Raw genomic sequence first — 21,285 nt, 5'->3', positions numbered from 1 at the left:
TGTAGTGGGGGAATGGAAGTGGTGTCTTAGACTTTTTTACTTAGAGGAACAGGACTAATGAAGATATTTTAATGTTGGTTGGTCGTGGCTGGCCTCACACTCCAGTACAGCAGGTGGCGGTGTATGCACCTTAAAAGTTGGATGCGATCTGCCAATCCAATCCCAAAGAAGAAGAACTACGGCCAGTAGATGGCGAAAGGATTGTTGTTAATGACAGGGTAGTTTTCATCACAGGCTGGGAGAACAGACAGCTGTTGTAAAGATGGCATTGGAGAGGCTGCACAGGGAGAAATGTTTGGAGAACATGAGTGATTGGAGAAGGTGGCGGAAAAGGAAATAAGGAAAGAAAGTGGAGCATATTATGAGTAATCATGGAGTGTGGGATTACACAGGCCTTCTGAAAGATCTGGTGAAGGAGAAGATGCTGGACAAGAAAAAAGGAGGACAGTGGAAATGGTTATGAGGGAATTTGGAATGATGGATTTCACAGAACTCTTGGAATAACTTGAGGAAATTGAGTGACGAGAGTGAGGATGAATTAGATGTGGTGGCAGATGCAGTGATGACTGTTGAGAAGAAGTTGAGTGTAGAGGGAAGCAATATGGTGAGGAAGGTTGGTGTCTAGTGCAAAAAGAGGGATACGTGTTCCAGTAGCTCAGCTATGGAACCTGACAAGAGTGTGGATGAAGTTCCTGCAGTGAGGACCGCTGAGTTCGGGCCTCGGTCCGAGGATGTAAAGGATGATTCTGGCCCAGTGGGAGTAAGATTTGTGGAGAGAATGGACCCTTGCATTTAGGCTGATCCATTAGTGGTGGTAGGTTGGGTGGAGAAGAGGTTTGGGATGATTTATTGTGTTTTTTCAGTCCAGAGGGAGTGGGCACCCGGATCGCACGATTTGGGACAATAAATGTGACTTGCTTTGCTCTCCAGCGCAGGGCACCATTGAAAGGAGTGATAACTGGGGTGGCATTAAATGTTTAGGAAGATCAGCTGAAAGTGAAGATTTCCGGTGTCTGTGACGCTTGCCGTTTGATCCGGTGGAGAGCGAGGGTAAACGGAGAAGACATTGTCTGTCGTGTTGAGGTTTGGTGTAAGGTCTTAGCAGCAAGTAGCCTCGTGGTTCGAGCATTGGGCCAGTACCCGAAAGGTTTCTAGATCGAATCCCCGAGCTGACAAGGTAAAAATATGTTATTCTGCCCCTGAACACTGTTCCTAGGCCTTCATTTTAAATAAGAATTTGTTCTTAACTGACTTGCCAGGTTAAATATAGGTAGGCCGTGAATGGCCTCACACTCCAGTACAGTAGATGGCGGTGTAAGCAACTTAAATTTGATGCGATCAGCCAACACTATCCCGAAGAAGAAGTCACAGGCTGCTGCGAGGATACAGCTGGATACTATTGAACGCCGAAGACAGTATTTTTGCCAGGCAAGTCATAGACCGTATAAGTGAAGAAGAGGCAGTTCGAGGGAACAGTAATGGAGAAGCTTTGATCCAACGTTTTTCACGCCACTTCGATACGAAGTGATTTTCATAGCAGGTTAAGAGAGCCTTTTCGGTAGTGCGGCCCCAATTTTCGTGGCAAATCATAACGACTTGTTACCTCAAACGGTGAGCTGCCTTGAAGGCGTTGACGTAAAGTAGATAGCTAGGCTATTTTGCTTGCTAGCCATCAGACACGCTAGCTTGCGCTTAAAAGTTGGCTTGGACAGCTAGTCCGGGTTTCTCTGTTGAAGCTGGTTAGTTAGCTACATTTTTAGCCTGACAGATTTGCTATCAGATAGCTCACTAGATAGTTATCTTGATAACTAGTTAGGTAGCATGCTTAGCTAGGTACCTGTTGTGTTGCTGTTAATTGAACTAACGTTTAGGTAAATACAGTAGGTTGAAAGCCGACGCCGAAAACATTGGTTGCTCGACCTACGCCGAGGAAGGAGAGTAATTGTTTTGTCATCGACAATGAAATATTCTTATGGTTACTGTTTAATTTGTTGGCACCTTTAAATTCTTGCACATTTTCTCATAATAAGTAACTGTTTCAACACTGTCTGCTCAGGCAAAAACGTCTAAACTTGGAACCAATCAGTACTCCTGTGCGTACCTCTCATGATGAACGCAGCCAATGATCTGCTTCTACCTAGCTAAAATGTAAATACAGCCTCGCATGAAATAGTGATCCGAATGTCTGTGTGTTAAGTCAGAGGGACTAACCTAACTTTAGCTCCGAAAGACTGAATGACGTAAGATAAATATTACTTTGAGTGCACTTGAAATATGCAGCATCCTATACGAATGGTCTTGATGTGCCTGCTTAGGAAGCTAGTGTTTCATGAGCTATTTCTCAGTGAATTCAATTTTGAATCATGTTTTGGCATGATTGTTTAATTTAAATTAACTAGTTGCAAGCTTAAACATTCAATCATATAATTTTCATATTAGTCCAAACAAAATAATGTAGATAGGAAGATGGCATGTATGCTAGAATGGAGGTTTAAAAACGACAGCTGCATATGTATATTAGCCAATACATATGGCATAACATAAGCGTACCTTACAATGCGAACTTCTCTAAAAACAGTTGTACAATGTGCTCTGCAATTAAATTACCAGAGTTTGATTTCTAAACCAGATTATTTGTCATTGTAATTGCCCAATACCAGGGCTGGGAATTTCCAGGAAGCTCATGATATAAACACGGCAAAAAAAAGAAAAAAACGTCCTCTCACTGTCAACTGCGTTTATTTTCAGCAAACTTAACATGTAAATATTTGTATGAACATGATTCAACAACTGAGACATAAACTGAACAAGTTCCACAGACATGTGACTTACCGAAATGGAATAATGTGTCCCTGAACAAAGGGGAGCGGGGGTCAAAAGTAAGTCCGAATCTGTTGTGGCCACCAGCTGCATTAAGTACTGCGGTGCATCTCCTCCTCGTGGACGGACTGCACCTGATTTGCCAGTTCTTGCTGTGAGATGTTACCCCACTCTTCTACCAAGGCACCTGCAAGTTCCCGAACGTTTCTGGGGGGAATGGCCCTAGCCCTCACCCTCCGATCGAACAGGTCCCCCGAGGTGCTCAATGGGATTGAGATCCGGGCTTGTCGTTGGCCATGGCAGAACACTGACATTCCTGTCTTGCAGGAAATCATGCACAGAACGAGCAGTATGGCTGGTGGTATTGTCATGCTGGAGGGACATGTCAGGATGAGCCTACAGGAAAGGTAGCACATGAGTGAGGAGGATGTCTTCCCTGTAACACACAGCGTTGAGATTTCCTGCAATAACAACAAGCTCAGTCCGATTATGCTGTGACACACCGCTCCAAACCTTGATGGACCCTCCACTTCCAAAACGATCCCGCTCTAGAGTACAGGCCTCTGTGTAATGCTCATTCCTTCAACGATAAGTGCAAATCCGACCATCACCTGGTGAGACAAAACCATGACTCGTCAGTGAAGAGCACTTTTTGCCAGTCCTGTCTGGTCCTGCGATTGTGGGTTTGTGCCCATAGACGACGTTGTAGCCAGTGATGTCTGAGGACCTGCCTTACAACAGGCCTACAAGCCCTCAGTCCAGCCTCTCTCAGCCTATTGCGGACAGTCTGAGCACTGATGGAGGGATTGTGCGTTCCTGGTGTAACTCGGGCAGTTGTTGCCATCCTGTACCTGTCCTGCTGGTGTGATATTTGGATGTACCGTTCCTGTGCAGGTGATGGTACACGTGGTCTGCCACTGCGAGGAGGATCAGCTGTCCGTCCTGTCCGGCAAAATAAATACAATATAGCAAGTAAAAGAATGGAATGGTAGATTTGCAGTGGAATAATGTGCAAAGTAGAAATAGAAATAATGGGGTGCAAAGGAGCAAAATAAATACAGTAGGGGGAGAGGTTGTTGTTTGGGCTAAATTATAGATGAGCTATGGACAGGTGCAGTAATCTGTGAGCTGCTCTGACCGCTGGTGCTTAAAGCTAGTGAGGGAGGTAAGTGTTTCAGAGATTTTTATAGTTCGTTCCAGTCATTGACATCAGAGAACTGGAAGGAGAGGCGGCCAACGGAATAATTGGTTTTGGAGGTGACCAGAGAGATATACCTGGTGACCAGCGAGCTGAGATAAGGGGGGACTTAACCTAGCAGGGTCTTGTAGATGACCTAGAGCCAGTGGGTTTGGCGACGAGTATGAATGATCAGAGACTCACCAGCAGCAAGAGCGACATCATTGATGTATACAGAGAAGAGTCGGTCTGAGAATTGAACCCTGTGGCACCCCCATAGAGACTGCCAGAGGTCCGGACAACAGGCCCTCCGATTTGACACAATGAACTCTGTCTGAAAAGTAGTTGGTGAACCAGGCGAGGGAATCATTTGAGAAACCAAGGCTATCGAGTCTGCCAATGAGGATGTGGTGATTGACAGAGTTGAAAGCCTGGCCAGGTCAATGAATACGGCTGCACAGTATTGTTTCTTATCGATGGTGGTTAAGATACCGTTTAGGACCTTGAGCGTGGCTGAGGTTCTCGCATGACCAGCTCTGAAACCAGATTGCATAGTGGAGATGGTATGGTGGGATTCTAAATGGTCGGTAATCTGTTTGTTGACTTGGCTTTCGAAGACCTTAGAAAGGCAGGGTAGGATAGATATAGGTCTGTAGCAGTTTGGGTCAAGAGTTTCTTCCCCCTTTGAAGAGGGGGATGACCGCAGCTGCTTTCCAATCTTTGGGAGTCTCAGACGACACGAAAGAGAGGTTGAACAGGCTAGTAATAGGGGTTGCAACAATTTCGGCAGATCATTTTAGAAAGAAAGGGTCCAGATTGTCTATCCCGGCTGATTTGTAGGGGTTCAGATTTTGCAGCTCTTTCAGAACATCAGCTGACTGGATTTGGGAGAAGGAGAAATGGGGAAGGCTTGGGCAAGTTGCTGTGGGGGTTGTCACGAGAATTAAAAGTAAGTTCTAAAGGTTCATAACCCAATTAAATTATACTACTCAGTCTGCAACTCAGAATTTGTAAGATACTGGTCGAATGAAACAGACGAAGCTAAAATGGTCAAAGGTTTATTGACGAGCGCGCTGGTTTGTTTTACAAGACCATTCATTTTATACTGGCTTCTTACGTAAATACTTTCATACACAGACTCCTTACACACATACTTACACACACAAACATTAGGTATCCTACGCACATACTGTACCACCACCCAGCCGACGAAGATTAGGGGAGGCCGTGAGAATCACTCCCTGTCCTCCCTCAAGATAGGGAGACCGTGGGAAGTACCTCCCGTCCTTTCCTCAATCTTTCAGAGGCCCCTAGCCAGGGATAGTCTGTGTTCAAGATACCATGGAGACATATTGTACAGTTATTGTTTTACCCTAATTCTGGCTAAAACTACACACATCATGACTAAAACTACACACATAATTTTATGATTCTGATACATTTCACTGGTCTTTTATATGGTTTCAGGGTGGAATATTCTAATCATTAATTGGAACATATAAATTCCATCAACATGGGTGCAGTGCTGTTGACCGGGGTAGGGGTAGCCAGGTGGAAAGCATGGCCAGCCGTAGAAAAATGCTTATTGAAATTCTCAATTATAGTGGATTTATCAGCAGTGACAGTGTCCTATCCTCAGTGCAGTGGGCAGCTGGGAGGTGTTCTTATTCTCCATGGACTTTACAGCGTCCCAGAACTTTTTTGAGTTTGTGTTGCAGGAAGCTAATTTCTGCTTGAAAAAGCTAGCCTTTGTACTGCAGCGCCAGCTGTGCACCAGAGACTCTGGGTTCGCGCTCAGGCTCTGTTGTAACCGGCCGCGACCGGGAGGTCCGTGGGGCGACACACAATTGGCATAGCGTCGTCCGAGTTAGGGAAGGTTTGGCCGGTAGGGATATCCTTATCTCATCGCGCACCAGCGACTCCTGTGGCAGGCCGGGCGCAGTGCACGCTAACCAACGTTGCCTGGTGCACGGCGTTTCCTCCAACACATTGGTGTGGCTGGCTTCCGGGTTGGATGCGCACTGTGTTAAGATGCAGTGCAGCTTGGTTGGGTTGTGTATCGGAGGACGCATGACTTTCAACCTTCATCTCTCCCGAGCCCGTACGGGAGTTGTAGCGATGAGACAAGATAGTAGCTACTAACAATTGGATACCATGAAAAAGGGGGGTAAAAAAAAGCTAGCTTTTCTAGCTGCCTGTGTAGTTAGATATAGCCCTTGGTTTCTAGCTTCCCTGAAAAGTTGCATATCACGGGGGCTGTTTGATGCTAATGCAGAACGCCATAGGATGTTTTTGTGTTGATTAAGGGCAGTTGGGTCTGGAGAGAATCAAGGGCTATATCTGTTCCTTGTTCTAAATTTGTTGAATGGGGCATGCTTATTTTAAGATGGTGAGGAAGGCATTTAAAAAAAAACAGGCATCCTCTACTGATGGGATGAGGTCAATATCCTTCCAGGATACCCCGGCCAGGTCGATTAGAAAGGCCTACTCATTGAAGTGTCTCAGGGAGCTTTTGACAGTGATGAGTGGAGGTCGTTTGCACGCTGACCCATTACGGATGCAGGCAGTGATCGCTGAGATCTTGGTTGAAAACAGCAGAGGTGTATTTAGAGGGCAAGTTGGTTAGGATGATATCTATGAGGGTGCCCGTGTTTACAGCTTTGGGGTGGTACCTGGTAGGTTAATTGATAATTTCTGTGAGATTGAGGGAATCAAGTTTAGATTGTAGGATGGCTGGGGTGTTAAGCATGTTCCAGTTTAAGTCGCCTAGCAGCACGAGCTCTGAAGATAGATGGGGGGCAATCAGTTCACATATGGTGTCCAGAGCACAGCTGGGGGCAGAGGGTGGTCTATAGCAGGCGGCAACGGTGAGAGACTTGTTTTTTTAGAGGTGGATTTTTAAGTAGAAGTTCAAATTGTTTGGGTACAGACCAGGATAGTAGGACAGAACTCTGCAGGCTACCTCTGCAGTAGATTGCAACTCCGCCCCCTTTGGCCGTTCTATCTTGTCTGAAAATGTTGTAGTTTGGGATGGAGTTCTTGGTGGTCTTCCTAAGCCAGGATTCAGACACGGCTAGGACATCCGGGTTGGCAGAGTGTGCTAAAGCAGTGAATAAAACAAACTTGGGGAGGAGGCTTCTAATGTTAACATGCATGAAACCAAGGCTATTACGGTTACAGAAGTAATCAAAAGAGAGCACCTGAGGAATAGGAGTGGAGCTAGGCACTGCAGGAGTAGGATAAGGGTACGGGTAAAAGCAATGAGATTGGTCGTCTGGAACAGAGTAAAAGGAGGTTTCTGGGGGCGATAAAATAGCTTCAAGATATAATGTACAACATAGGTATGGTAGGATGTGAATACAGTGGAGGTAAACCTAGGTATTGAGTGATGATGAGAGAGATATTGTCTCAATTGAAACCAGGTGATGTCATCGCATGTGTGGGTGGTGGAACTGAAAGGTTGGATAAGGTATAATGAGCAGGGCTAGAGGCTCAACAGTGAAATCAGCCAATAAACACTAACCAGAAAATCAATGGACAAGGCATATTGCCATTAAGGAGAGGCATGCTTAGTCGAGTGATCATAAGGGTCCAGTTAGTAGTGAGTTTGGTTGGGGTAACGGCGATTCAGACAGCTAGTTGGGCCAACGGTAGCAAGCTAGCATAGGATGGAGGTCTGTTTCCGTCGGTAGATTAGTGGGGTTCTGTATGGTAGAGGGGGTCAAGGGGGATCAATACAATCCAATACACCTATTGTAGGTGGGATCAATCCACCTACAATAGGTGATTGTAGCCCAGGAGTGGCTGATGGAACTCTTCAGCTGGCTAGCTCCGGAATAATTGATGTTTGCTCCGAGATCGATGTAAGCCAATAGTCACACGGACAGCAGCTAGCTAGCTGCGAGATCCAGGTGTAAATGACCAGAGCTTGTGGTTGAAATCCGGGGATATGGAGAGAAAAATAGGTCCCGTATGTTCTGGTCATGTTGTATAAAACTGGCGATCGCTTTTTGAGCTAAAGGATATCTGATGACCATCAACTGTGGTTAGCTGAATACTAACGTTAGTCAGTAAGCTGGCTAGCTTCTTAGCTTCTGGCTAGCTTCTATTGTGGATTTCAGATTTTAGGTAAATACATTTTTTTTTTTAAATTGGTGAGGTGGGTTGCAGGAGAGTGTTTTGAAGTTGAGTTTTTGGAAAAGAAAATATTTATAAGATATGCGAAGAAAGATGTAGATGTATATATACACGGGACACATAAGACTTATATCATTATGTATTTAATTAGTGGGTCCTGCCTTGATGACTGTATTAGCTTTACAATACTTGTCCTATAGATTTTTGTAGTCTTAAATTATTACTTGGAATAAACTGATAGCTAAAATGCTCCTTGTCCCGGAATGACATGCTAGCTAGTGATAGTTTTATCTTCTCTTGCAAGCCAGCAACATATCTACTTGTTGTAATTAGCTAGCAAACTAGCAAGATAGCTACTTTACTAAGGTTGTTTGGAGTCATTTTAGAGCTTGCATTGATGTTATAATGATTCTGTAACTACAACTAAATAAAATACTTTACCTGATAGAGCAGTTTGTCAGACTGTAGAGCTCTCGAGCTGTCACCAACTGTCTACTGCCTTTGGTATGGATCATGTCATTGGCAGACGTGATTAGCAACAATAGTTCCATGGATAGTACAGGTGTTGTGATTGGTTTACAGTGTAGTACTCTGCAGTGTTTGTCTGTCCAGCTAGCTAACATAAAATGTACCTACATTTAGGAAAAATTTGGAAGAGTTGACATTGCCAACCAACAGAAATGTTTTCAGAAGAAATAAATATACACTATGTAAAAACCAGCTCCTCTGTCGACAGTGATCAATCATCTCAAAAACTAAAGCAGATGGCTTGTGCGGCCCACCACCTAGATTAATTGCCATTCGAGCCGGGTTTAATAACCTTGCCGTAGTAAGCTCCATGACAAGAGAAGAAGTACTAGCCAAGTTACTTGTCATACCAGCAGTGGTTAGACTATTTTGGAAAAGTGAGCTAGCTAACTTAGCTGTAACAGATAGCTAGCAATGTAGTTATTGACTGGCTTGCAATCACACTTGTCTTTATATGTAACTAGCTAGCTATCTAGCTAACGTAATGCTGAAAGCATGATCAACGCAATATGATATATAGCTAGTAATACTTCATGGGTAATGTCATTTGCACAGTCGGTGTTCCTATGCAATTTCTTGAGCCTCCATACATACATACAGATACAAGTTCAAGGTCTTTTCAAAGTTTGTCATATGCCACTGACTAGCTAGATACTTTGTATGCTAAATGTTGCACATACATGCTATAACTTTACCAAAAAGACAACATGCTTAAGTTTATCTTACTAGGTACGCTGACCTTGCGTTCTAAGCTAGCTAACAGTAGTCCAAAGCTGAAGCTTATAGACTCATATCATATAAGGTTAAACTCTGGGCTATGTAAACCGTAAAAGAGACACACTTTTGAAGGCAACCTGTTACCCTGCCTTGTTGATTGTGTAGACCTGACGCCTCCATTTTTGTCCCCTCGTGGCCTGTTTCCTATCAGACTGTGAGCTGAGATGGAAACTGGAGAGCAGGTTGGAGTGGAGGCTGTCCCCTACTGCTGTTCTGACTTTGATAGTGGGGAGACCCCCGCCCGTGGCCTGGCCATCCGCACCAGAAAGACCCGCAGTCTGAGCACCTCTTCTGCCACTGCCTGCGACTACAGGTACCGTATTATCACCCCATTTTCACTTCACCGTGTGGAATACTAAAATAAACGATGGAACAATCAAATTTAAAGTCACTCTTGGTTTTCTCACTACCCTATTTTTTTGTTATTCACATGAACTTTTTCATTTTCAATGTGTATGCGCAAATTGTATATGCACACTTCTGGGAGTACCAGGTTTCTCCCCAGAGAATGTAACTGTGGTACTGCGCCACCCTGTGGATTGGCTACGCCACTATGTGATTAAAAAAAATATATATCTCAAGTTGAGGGAGCGTGTAATTGGCATTCTGACAGCAGGAACGTCCACCAGAGCTGTTGCCAGAGAATGTTACTTTCTCTACCATAAGCTGCCTCCAACATTGTTTTAAAGAATTTGACAGTACGTCCAACCGGCCTCACAACCGCAGACCATGCCACCCCAGGACCTCCACATCCAGGCTGCTTCACCTGCAGGATCGTCTGAGACCAGCCACTCGGACAGCTGACGAAACTAAGGAGCGTTTCTGTCAGTTGTAAAGCCCTTTTGTGGGGGAAAAACTCATTCGGATTGGCTGGGCCTGGCTCCCCAGTGTGTGGGCCTATGCCCACCCATGGCTGCACCGCAGCCAAGTCATGTGAAATCCATAGATTCGGGCCTAATGAATTTTAAATTGACTGATTTCCTTGTCTAAACTGTAACAAATTTTGTTTTGTGGACATTTTTGTACTTTTTATTTTAGGCCAGGCACCATATCCCAATAGGGTAAAAAAAATGCTCAAGAATGCACAAAATAGCAGTTACAAACTTTTAGCCCTCCCCTGTGCCGTACTCAGCAGCACCATTACCTTGTTGGAGAATCCTGCATGCTTCAACCATGATTATGAACATCTGGTGTTGAGGTCGACCGATTTATGATTTTTCAACGCCAATACCGATTATTGGAGGACCAAAAAAGCCAATACCGATTAATCAGCCTTTAAATATTTTATTGTATTTGTTATAATGACAACCATACTGAATGAGCACTTATTTTAACTTAATTTAATCCATCAATAAAATCAATTTAGCCTCAAATAAATAATGAAACATGTTCAATTTGGTTTAAATAATGCAAAAACAAAGTGTTGGAGAAGAAAGTAAAAGTGCAATATGTGCCATGTAAGAAAGCTAACGTTTCAGTTCCTTGCGCAGAACATGAGAACATATGAAAGCTGGTGGTTCCTTTTAACATGAGTCTTCAATATTCCCAGGTAAGGTTTATGTTGTAGTTATTATAGGAATTATAGTACTATTTCCCGTAATACCATTTTGTATTCCAATAACCTTTGACTATTGGATGTTCTTATAGGCACTTTAGTATTGCCAGTGTAACATTATAGCTTCCGTCCCTCTCCTCGCTCCTCCCTGGGCTCAAACCAGTAACACAACGACAACAGCCACCATCGAAGCAGCGTTACTTTACATTTAAGTCATTTAGCAGACGCTCTTATCCAGAGCGACTTACAAATTGGTGCATTCACCTTATGACATCCAGTGGAACAGCCACTTTACAATAGTGCATCTAAATCTTTTAGGGGGGGGGGGTGAGAAGGATTACTTATCCTATCCTAGGTATTCCTTAAAGAGGTGGGGTTTCAGGTGTCTCCGGAAGGTGGTGATTGACTCCGCTGTCCTGGCGTCGTGAAGGAGTTTGTTCCACCATTGGGGGCCAGAGCAGCGAACAGTTTTGACTGGGCTGAGCGGGAACTGTACTTCCTCAGTGGTAGGGAGGCGAGCAGGCCAGAGGTGGATGAACGCAGTGCCCTTGTTTGGGTGTAGGGCCTGATCAGAGCCTGGAGGTACTGAGGTGCCGTTCCCCTCACAGCTCCGTAGGCAAGCACCATGGTCTTGTAGCGGATGCGAGCTTCAACTGGAAGCCAGTGGAGAGAGCGGAGGAGCGGGGTGACGTGAGAGAACTTGGGAAGGTTGAACACCAGACGGGCTGCGGCGTTCTGGATGAGTTGTAGGGGTTTAATGGCACAGGCAGGGAGCCCAGCCAACAGCGAGTTGCAGTAATCCAGACGGGAGATGACAAGTGCCTGGATTAGGACCTGCGCCGCTTCCTGTGTGAGGCAGGGTCGTACTCTGCGGATGTTGTAGAGCATGAACCTACAGGAACGGGCCACCGCCTTGATGTTAGTTGAGAACGACAGGGTGTTGTCCAGGATCACGCCAAGGTTCTTAGCGCTCTGGGAGGAGGACACAATGGAGTTGTCAACCGTGATGGCGAGATCATGGAACGGGCAGTCCTTCCCGGGAGGAAGAGCAGCTCCGTCTTGCCGAGGTTCAGCTTGAGGTGGTGATCCGTCATCCACACTGATATGTCTGCCAGACATGCAGAGATGCGATTCGCCACCTGGTCATCAGAAGGGGGAAAGGAGAAGATTAATTGTGTGTCGTCTGCATAGCAATGATAGGAGAGACCATGTGAGGTTATGACAGAGCCAAGTGACTTGGTGTATAGCGAGAATAGGAGAGGGCCTAGAACAGAGCCCTGGGGGACACCAGTGGTGAGAGCGCGTGGTGAGGAGACAGATTCTCGCCACGCCACCTGGTAGGAGCGACCTGTCAGGTAGGACGCAATCAAGCGTGGGCCGCGCCGGAGATGCCCAACTCGGAGAGGAGGATCTGATGGTTTCACAGTATCGAAGGCAGCCGATAGGTCTAGAAGGATGAGAGGAGAGAGAGTTAGCTTTAGCAGTGCGGAGCGCCTCCGTGATGCAGAGAAGAGCAGTCTCAGTTGAATGACTAGTCTTGAAACCTGACTGATTTGGATCAAGAAGGTCATTCAGAGAGAGATAGCGGGAGAGCTGGCCAAGGACGGCACGTTCAAGAGTTTTGGAGAGAAAAGAAAGAAGGGATACTGGTCTGTAGTTGTTGACATCGGAGGGATCGAGTGTAGGTTTTTTCAGAAGGGGTGCAACTCTCGCTCTCTTGAAGACGGAAGGGACGTAGCCAGCGGTCAGGGATGAGTTGATGAGCGAGGTGAGGTAAGTGAGAAGGTCTCCGGAAATGGTCTGGAGAAGAGAGGAGGGGATAGGGTCAAGCGGGCAGGTTGTTGGGCGGCCGGCCGTCACAAGACGCGAGATTTCATCTGGAGAGAGAGGGGAGAAAGAGGTCAGAGCACAGGGTAGGGCAGTGTGAGCAGAACCAGCGGTGTCGTTTGACTTAGCAAACGAGGATCGGATGTCGTCGACCTTCTTTTCAAAATGGTTGACGAAGTCATCTGCAGAGAGGGAGGAGAGGGGGGATTCAGGAGGGAGGAGAAGGTGGCAAAGAGCTTCCTAGGGTTAGAGGCAGATGCTTGGAATTTAGAGTGGAAGAAAGTGGCTTTAGCAGCAGAGACAGAGGAGGAAAATGTAGAGAGGAGGGAGTGAAAGGATGCCAGGTCCGCAGGGAGGCGAGTTTTCCTCCATTTCCGCTCGGCTGCCCGGAGCCCTGTTCCCCATGCAGAGCAAGGGGAACAACAACTAGAAGGCTCAGAGCGAGTGACGTTTGAAACGCTATTAGTGCACGCTAACTAGCTAGCCATTTCACTTTGGTTACACCAGCCTCATCTCGGGAGTTGATAGGCTTGAAGTCATAAACAGCGCAATGCTTGACGCACAACGAAGAGCTGCCGGCAAAACGCACGAAAGTGCTGTTTGAATGAATGTTTACGCGCCTGCTTCTGCCTACCACCGCTCAGTCAGATACTTAGATACTTGTATGCTCAGTCAGATTATATGCAACGCAGGACACGCTAGATAATATCTATTAATATCATCAACCATGTGTAGTTAACTAGTGATTATGATTGATTGTTTTTATAAGATAAGTTTAATGCTAGCTAGCTACTTACCTTGGCTTACTGCATTCGCGTAACAGGCAGTCTCCTTGTGGAGTGCAACGAGAGAGGCAGGTCGTTATTGCATTGGACTAGTTAACTGTAAGGTTGCAAGATTGGATCCCCCGAGCTGATAAGGTGAAAATGCCAATTTCCGATTGTTATGAGAACATGAAATTTGCCCTAATTAATCGGCCATTCCGATTAATCGGTCGACCTCTAATCTGGTGTTGGCGAAAGGGTACTGTGTTTTAGCGACTGAGAATGAGGCATCTGTCGTATGACAGTTGAATCAACATAAGAGATTTCCTGGTGAGCAATGCTTTTCAGATAACACACAGACCCATAATTGCCACTTTCACACTTAATTTATTCCGTTTTGGTAGGCCTAAATGTGCTAGCCTCTCCTTTGCAGTGTGGTTTGAGGTTGACAGAGAGTATATATACGCAGCCCATTACGACATGTCCGTGGTTTGAAGTTTCACCATCTCAAATGTGAAATACTGTACAGTCCCTCAGACAACCAGAGCAGGAAACGACACATCAAGTGTGTTTCCCCACGGTGGATGATGCAGGAAGTGGAGGGAGTGTGTGTGATGGCAACTACCAGCTGAGCCCTCCATAAATTATCATCGTCTTAAGCATCACACACACAAACACATTGTGTTTGTCTGCAGCCTGTAGTGTAGTAACAGATAGCAAACTTTTAGAACCAGACCGCTAATAGGATTTGCTAACCTGAGTCACGTGACCTGATTGACCAGAGGGCCTTCTGAGAGGGGAGGAGAGGCTTATCCAGCAGCGTCAGAGCAGGTGAACTCATTTAGCCCAATTGGAAATGGCCTTTAATACAATCTAAGTTCTAAAACAAGTACTGATATTTTAATGAAGTTTAGAAAATTAGTTCAGGATTCTTACACTGCTGCACTCTTGAAGCTGGCTTTCTATCTGTATTTGAGAACTTAGAAGATAACAGGTCACTGTGTGTGAAACTGAATGTTTCTTTGGTTGCAGCCTAATTTATTATGTTCCTATTTCATTATTTGCTGTTGCAGTATTTCCAAAGCTGAGGTTGGACATTACATTTTAATCAGTGTTTGAGATTAATAGTATTTCTCAATTGGTTAAGCTTAAATTTCAGATGGGTGAAGAGGGTGTTGCATAATATCATATTTAATTTGACTTCCTTGCAAAATAATTTATATTAACAGCCCTAGAAAGGAATCATACCTATATCTGAAGACATTTTAATAGCTTCCAACTTCTCCTGAAAATTGCGGTAGAATTGTCAAAATATAATAATTAGAGCGGCAATTATTTTGCAACCTCTCATTGTAAATGAGGGGATATTGAAAATGTAGGCCTAGCCTATGCAGGATGGGTACTTTATTGTTTCATACCAAACTAACAGACCCAGGGCTTAGTATTCATTCTTCTCATGGTTTGAGGTTTCATAAATTATTTTGAAAAGGCATCCTGAGGTGTCTCAACACATTTATACTACCGTGCGAAAGTTAAAACATACTCACCTACTTATTCAAGAGTTTTTCTTTTCTACATTGCAGAATAATAGTGAGGACATCAAAACTATGAAGTAACACACGGAATCATGTCGTAACCAAAAGTGTTCAACAAATCAAAATATTTGAGGTTCTTCAAATACACTGCACCTGTACATAGCCCAAACAACTACCGCCTCCCCCACTGTATTTATTTATTTTGCTCCTTTGCACCCCAGTATTTCTACTTTGCACACTCAAATCTACCATTCGTGTCTGAATTGCTATATTGTATTTACTTCACACCCATGGCCTATTTATTGCCTTTACCTCGCTTATCTCACCTCATTTGCTCACATTGTATATAGACTTATTTTTCTACTGTATTATTGACTGTATGTTTGTTTTACCTCATGTGTAACTCTATGTGTCGAACTGCTTTGCTTTATCTTGGCCAGGTAGCAGTTGTAAATGAGAACTTGTTCTCAACTTGCCTACCTGGTTAAATAAAGATGAAATAAAAAATAGCCACCCTTTGTCTAAATGACAGCTTTGCTCACTCTTGGAATTCTCCCAACCAGTTTCATGGGGTAGTCACCTGGAATGCATTTCAGTTGATAGGTGTATCTTGTTAAGTTGTGGAATGCCTTAATGCGTTTGATCCAGTCAGTTGTGTTGTGACAAGATGGGGGGGGTATACAGGGAGAGCCCTATTTTGTAAAAGACCAAGTCCATATTGTGGCAAGAACAGCTCAAATAAGCAAAGAGAAACGACTGCCCATCATTACTTTTAAGAGATGAAGGTCAGTTATACGGAACATTTCAAGAACTTTGACACTGGATGAAACTGGATATCATGAGGAACCCATAGGAAATGAAGACCCAGAGTTAACTCTTGCTGCAGAGGATAAGTTAACAACCTCAAAAATTGCAGCCCAAATAAATGCTTCAGAGTTCAAGTAACGGACACATCTCAACATCAACTGTTCAGAGGAGACCGCATGAATCAGGCCTTCATGGTCGAATTGCTACGAAGAAAGCACTACTAAAGAACACTAAAAATACTTGCTTTGGCCAAGAAACATGAGCAATGGACATTTTCAAAATTTAAGATTTCTGGTTTCAACCTCCATGTCTTTGTGAGAGGTGTGTGTGTGTGTGTGTGTCTGAACGGATGATCATCTCACGTGTATTTCCCACCGTAAAGCATGGTGGAGGTTTTATGGTGTGGGGTGCTTTGCTGGTGACACTGATTTATCTGTGATTTATTTAGAGTTCAAGGCACACATAACCAGCATGGCTACCACAGCATTCTGCAGCGACACGCCATCCCGTCTGGTTTGCGCTTAATGGGACTATCATTTATTTTCAACAGGACAATTACCCAACACACCTGCAGGCTGTGGAAGGGCTATTTGACCAAGAAGGAGAGTGATTGAGTGCTGCATCAGATGACCTGGCCTCCACAATCACCAGACCTCAACCCAATTGAGATGTTCTGGGATGAGTTGGACCACAGAGTGAAGGAAAAGCAGCCAAGAAGTGCTCAGCATATGTGGGAACTCCTTCAAGAATGTTTGAATAAGTGAAGCTTTTATATTTAAACGTTTTACTTGAACCCTAAATGGTTCTCAAGAAAAGCTCATCCATTGTTTAATTTTTGCCTTTGTACAGATTGCCATGTCTCATTTTCAATAAATTGAAAATTATATACTTTGAAAAAAGTATTTTTCAAACAAGCTTCGCAGACCTGGCTCCAATTTTCAATTTCATCCCCCTGAAAAGAGAACAAAAACGTCCCTTTGTTAGGACCCTGTCTTTCAAAGATAATTCGTAAAAATCCAAATAACTTCACAGATCTTCATTGTAAACAATGTTTCCCATGCTTGTTCAATGAACCATAAACAATTAATGAACATGCACCTGTGGAACGGTCGTTAAGACACTAACAGCAATTAAGGTTACAGTTATGAAAACTTAGGTCACCAATGAGGCCTTTCTACCGACTATGAAAAACACCAAGAAAGATGCCCAGGGTCCCTGCTCATCTGCGTGAACGTGCCTTAGGCATGCTGCAAGGAGGCGTGAGGACTGCAGATGTGGCCAGGGCAATAAATTGCAATGTCTACTGTGAGACGCGTAAGACGGCGCTACAGGGAGACGGGACGGACAGCTGATCATACTCGCAGTAGCAGACCATGTGTACCTGCACAGGATCGTTACATCCTAATAATCCCACAAACGAGGTGGAGGGTCCGTCATGGCCTGTGGGCTTTGTCACAGCATTGTCGGACTGAGCTTATTGTCATTGCAGGAAATCTCAACGTTGTGCGTTACAGGGAAGACATCCTCCTTCCTCATGTGATACTCTTCCTGCAGGCTCATCCTGACATGACCCTCCATCATGACAATGCCACCAGCCATACTGCTCATTATGTGTGTTATTTCCTGCAAGACAGGAATGTCAGTGTTCTGTCATGGCCAGTGAAGACCCCGGATCTCAATCTCACCTCGGGGACCTGTTCGATCGGAGGGTGAGGGCTAGGGCCAGGGCCATTCCCCCCCCCAGAAATGTCCGGGAACTTGCAGGTGCCTTGATGGAAGAGTGGGGTAACATCTCACAGCAAGAAATGGCAAATCAGGTGCAGTCCATGAGGAAGAGATGCACTGCAGTACTTAATGCAGCTGGTGGCCACACCAGATACTGACTGACTTGATTTTGACCCCCCTTTGTTCAGGGACACATTCCATTTCTGTTAGTCACATGTCTGTGGAACTTGTTCAGTTTGTCTCAGGTGTTGAATCTTGTGTAAATATTTGTATGAATATAACATGTTAAGTTTGTTTAAATTAACGCAGTTGACAGTGAGGGGACATTCCTTTTTTTGCCGAGTTTATTATGGCTCAACTCAAATGTGCTGGTTGACAACTGTGCCATACAGATTGCAAAATATTTGGGAAGAGATTTGATGTACGTAGTCCATGATACAGGGTGTATGAGTTGATATATAAAACAACGCAAGATTCAAGACTTTGTGCTTTTCAGCTAAAATTATTACATAGAATTCTTGCCGCCAAAAAAATGTTGAATATTTGGGGCATAAAATCATCGAAGCTCTGCAGATTTTGTTGTGAGGATACAGAATCTATAGACCATTTATGTTGGTATTGCCTTCAGGTAGCCTGTTTCTGGTCTCAGGTTAAAAAAATTTACCCTAGAAATCGTACTGTTCGAAGATCTGGAGAGATCGGGTCAGTCAATACTAATATTCTTAGTAAAAGTATTTATCTTCAACTCGCAATCTGTGGATTCGATTAGATTGGAATTGTACGTTAAACATCATAGCATAGTTGAAAGGTATGTGTTGCGTATAAATCTTAAGGTGGCCAGCAGAGAGAGGTGGGTTGGGACGTGGATTTGGAGACAAGTGGGAGTGGAGTTGCAGAGCTGGAGATGGAATGAACAAATATTTAAAGTAAAGAATTACGTCAAAATAAAACAATTTTATGTTTGAATGACACTGAGGGGCAGTGTTTTTACAGCTAATGCCGGTTTGCCTGAGGCTGATGCCGTGCAGGTGTTTGTACACATGCAAATACACACATTCTCTCATTCAAATAAACTCATATTAGAACACACTGCTTGTAATAGTGCCAGACATGCACACAAACATATACAGTTGGCATTGCTATTATGATTTTAGTTGCCCTTGATGTCCTTTGTGTTAAATGTTTTATATATACATTTTCTTTGCATTGTTTGCTGTTTTCTTCTGTCTCTTCCTTTTTTCTCTGTAGTTCATTCTCTTGGTTGTTGGTGCATTTGGGGGTTCTTGGGGGTGGGAAATGGATATTCTTATTTTTTTCTTCTTGGGGGGGCTGTGGGAGGGGTCTTGAATGGTTGAGGGACAGCTATTGGGCAACTATGCGGGGATCTCGGGGGGGTTAGGGTTAAAGTTTTTTGTCCTGGTGGGAGATCTTTCAACGTGTCCTTGAGCAGGGCATTGACCCTGGATGCTTCTGTGTGTCGCTCTGAATGGGAATCTGTTGGATGACTGGTATGATGTAGTTGTTGAGCGGCTTCACTGCAAGTATATTGTATGTTTCGGATAATCAATATATAGAATTTAAACTCCAAGACTGTTGGAAAAGCATTCCAGGTGAAGCTGGTTTAGAGAATGCCACGAGTGTGCAAAGCTGTCAAGGCAAAGGGGGGCTACTTTGAAGAATCTCTTTTTTTGTTTAGCACTTTTTGGGGTATTACACGATTCCATATGTGCTATTTCATAGTTTTGATGTCTTCACTATTCTACAATGTCAAAAATAAAGAAACACTTGAATGAGTAGGTGTTCTAAAACTTTTGACTGGTAATGTATAGCTTACTTTCTGACTTTTTTTTAAAGTAGCTATTTTCACCTAAACACAGGGGAGGAACCAGAAGGGTTTGAATTGAGAAAGACCAGACTACTGGAATAATTTTCATTTAGGTTGTTATCAGTATAAAACTAATCACCTGTTTCTCTTTGTCATTCAAATGTTTCAGGAGAAATCAGTCTCTACATGGACCAAGTCCTGTGACCACTTTTGGACCGAAAGCATGTATGCTGCAGAATCCACACGCAGTCATGTAAGTCCCTAACAACGGATGTTTTTAAATTACACATGGTGCTTGTGATTCTTACCAACTTTTGGGGGGGAAGAGTCACTTATTTTCCACACAGTTAATTAGAATGTATTGAGTAATTGTTTTGTGCATGCTTTTTCGAGCAGTAGTTAAATCAATTATTAGCCATAAAAATCTAAAATTGACTATTTTATTATTCAGACTATTTTATATATTCTGGATAACATCTCTTCCAGCTAAATAGTTATTGAAGGAAGTTGCCTTAGAAGGAAGTCAGAACCATGCCATGCTTTTGTCTGCTGCTATTGATTGGCGCAAGTTCCTGTGCTTAAGATTTATGATGTATAACATAATTGAATCCAAACCATAACTCAATATAAATTGCCTGATGTAAGAAACTTGGATCACTGAGGGCCAAAATAGTTTGAATCTCCCCATTGTCGGGAATGACTCCTAAATGGTATTTGGACTCAAGTGGAAAACTTTTTAATTTCTAATTACACTGAACCAGTCAGACAACATGGACTGTTCACCTGCATCCAATAAGTAAAGTCTTCTCCATTCCATTGGGGTCAAGCTAGGCTTTGTTTGTCAACCGACATAACATGGTTAAGGTTATACTCTGCAGCTTTCCCATGCTGAAGATGGATCTATGACAGAACAGAGAGCCGGTCAAGTGATTAGCCCGCTTCCATATAGATCTGGCCCTTCTTTGGACATGGTTAATTAACAAACCTCCAAACGAGCTTCAATGCCATACAACACTCCTTCCGTGGCCTCCAACTGCTCTTAAATGCTAGTAAAACTAAATGCATGCTCTTCAAACGATCGCTGCCTGCACCTGCCCGCCCGCCCGACTAGCATCACTACTCTGGTTCTGACTTAAAATGTGTGGACAACTATAAATACCTAGGTGTCTGGCTAGACTGTAAACTCTCCTTCCAGACTCACATTACGTATCTCCAATCCAAAATGAAATCTAGAATCGGCTTCCTATTTCGCATCAAAGCCTCCTTCACTCATGCTGCCAAACATACCCTCGTAAAACTGACTATCCTACCGATCCCCTACCGATCCTTGACTTCGGCGATGTCATTTACAAAATTGCCTCCAACACTCCACTCAGCAAATTGGATGCAGTCTATCACGGTGCCATCCGTTCTGTCACCAAAGCCCCATATATTACCCACCACGACCTGTATGCTCTCGCTGTATACAGTGTGTGCAAATGGCGTGAGGTAGGCAATAAATAGGCCATAGTAGTGAACTAATTACATTTTAGCAGATTAACACTGGAGTGATAAATGAGCAGATGATGATGTGCAAGTAGAAATACTGGTGTGCAAAAGAGCAGAAAGGTGAATAAAAACAATATGGGGATGTGGTGGGTAGATTGGGTGGGCTATTTACAGATAGACTATGTAGTTAGTGAGGGAAATATAAGTCTCCATCTTCAGTGATTTTTGCAATTCGTTCCAGTCACTGGCAGCAGAGAACTGAAAGGAAAGGTGGCAAAAGGAGATGTTGGCTTTGGGGTTAACCAGTGAGATATACCTGC

The 21,285-nt window shown here is 43.9% G+C and overlaps 1 protein-coding gene across 3 annotated transcripts in view; it reads left to right on the top strand.

Moving 5' to 3' along the window:
• The first annotated feature begins 1,286 nt into the window (after positions 1-1,286).
• The window catches only part of nadka (NAD kinase a), a 39,080-nt gene continuing 19,081 nt past the window's right edge, over positions 1,287-21,285 (top strand). Inside the window, exons 1-3 of one of the 3 annotated variants that reach the window (XM_035738563.2) lie at positions 1,287-1,428; positions 9,591-9,752; positions 19,647-19,730. In XM_035738563.2, coding sequence (XP_035594456.1) covers positions 9,604-9,752; positions 19,647-19,730 — 233 coding nt within the window. In that variant the 5' untranslated portion in view covers positions 1,287-1,428; positions 9,591-9,603. Of the gene's footprint in view, positions 1,612-9,590; positions 9,753-19,646; positions 19,731-21,285 lie in introns of all 3 variants that reach the window. The other 2 variants (XM_035738564.2, XM_035738562.2) reach the window with 2 other exon arrangements.

The sequence above is a fragment of the Oncorhynchus keta genome, chromosome 27, assembly GCF_023373465.1.
Source record: "Oncorhynchus keta strain PuntledgeMale-10-30-2019 chromosome 27, Oket_V2, whole genome shotgun sequence".
Lineage (NCBI taxonomy): Eukaryota > Metazoa > Chordata > Actinopteri > Salmoniformes > Salmonidae > Oncorhynchus > Oncorhynchus keta.
This window is presented reverse-complemented; position numbering and strand designations above follow the sequence as displayed.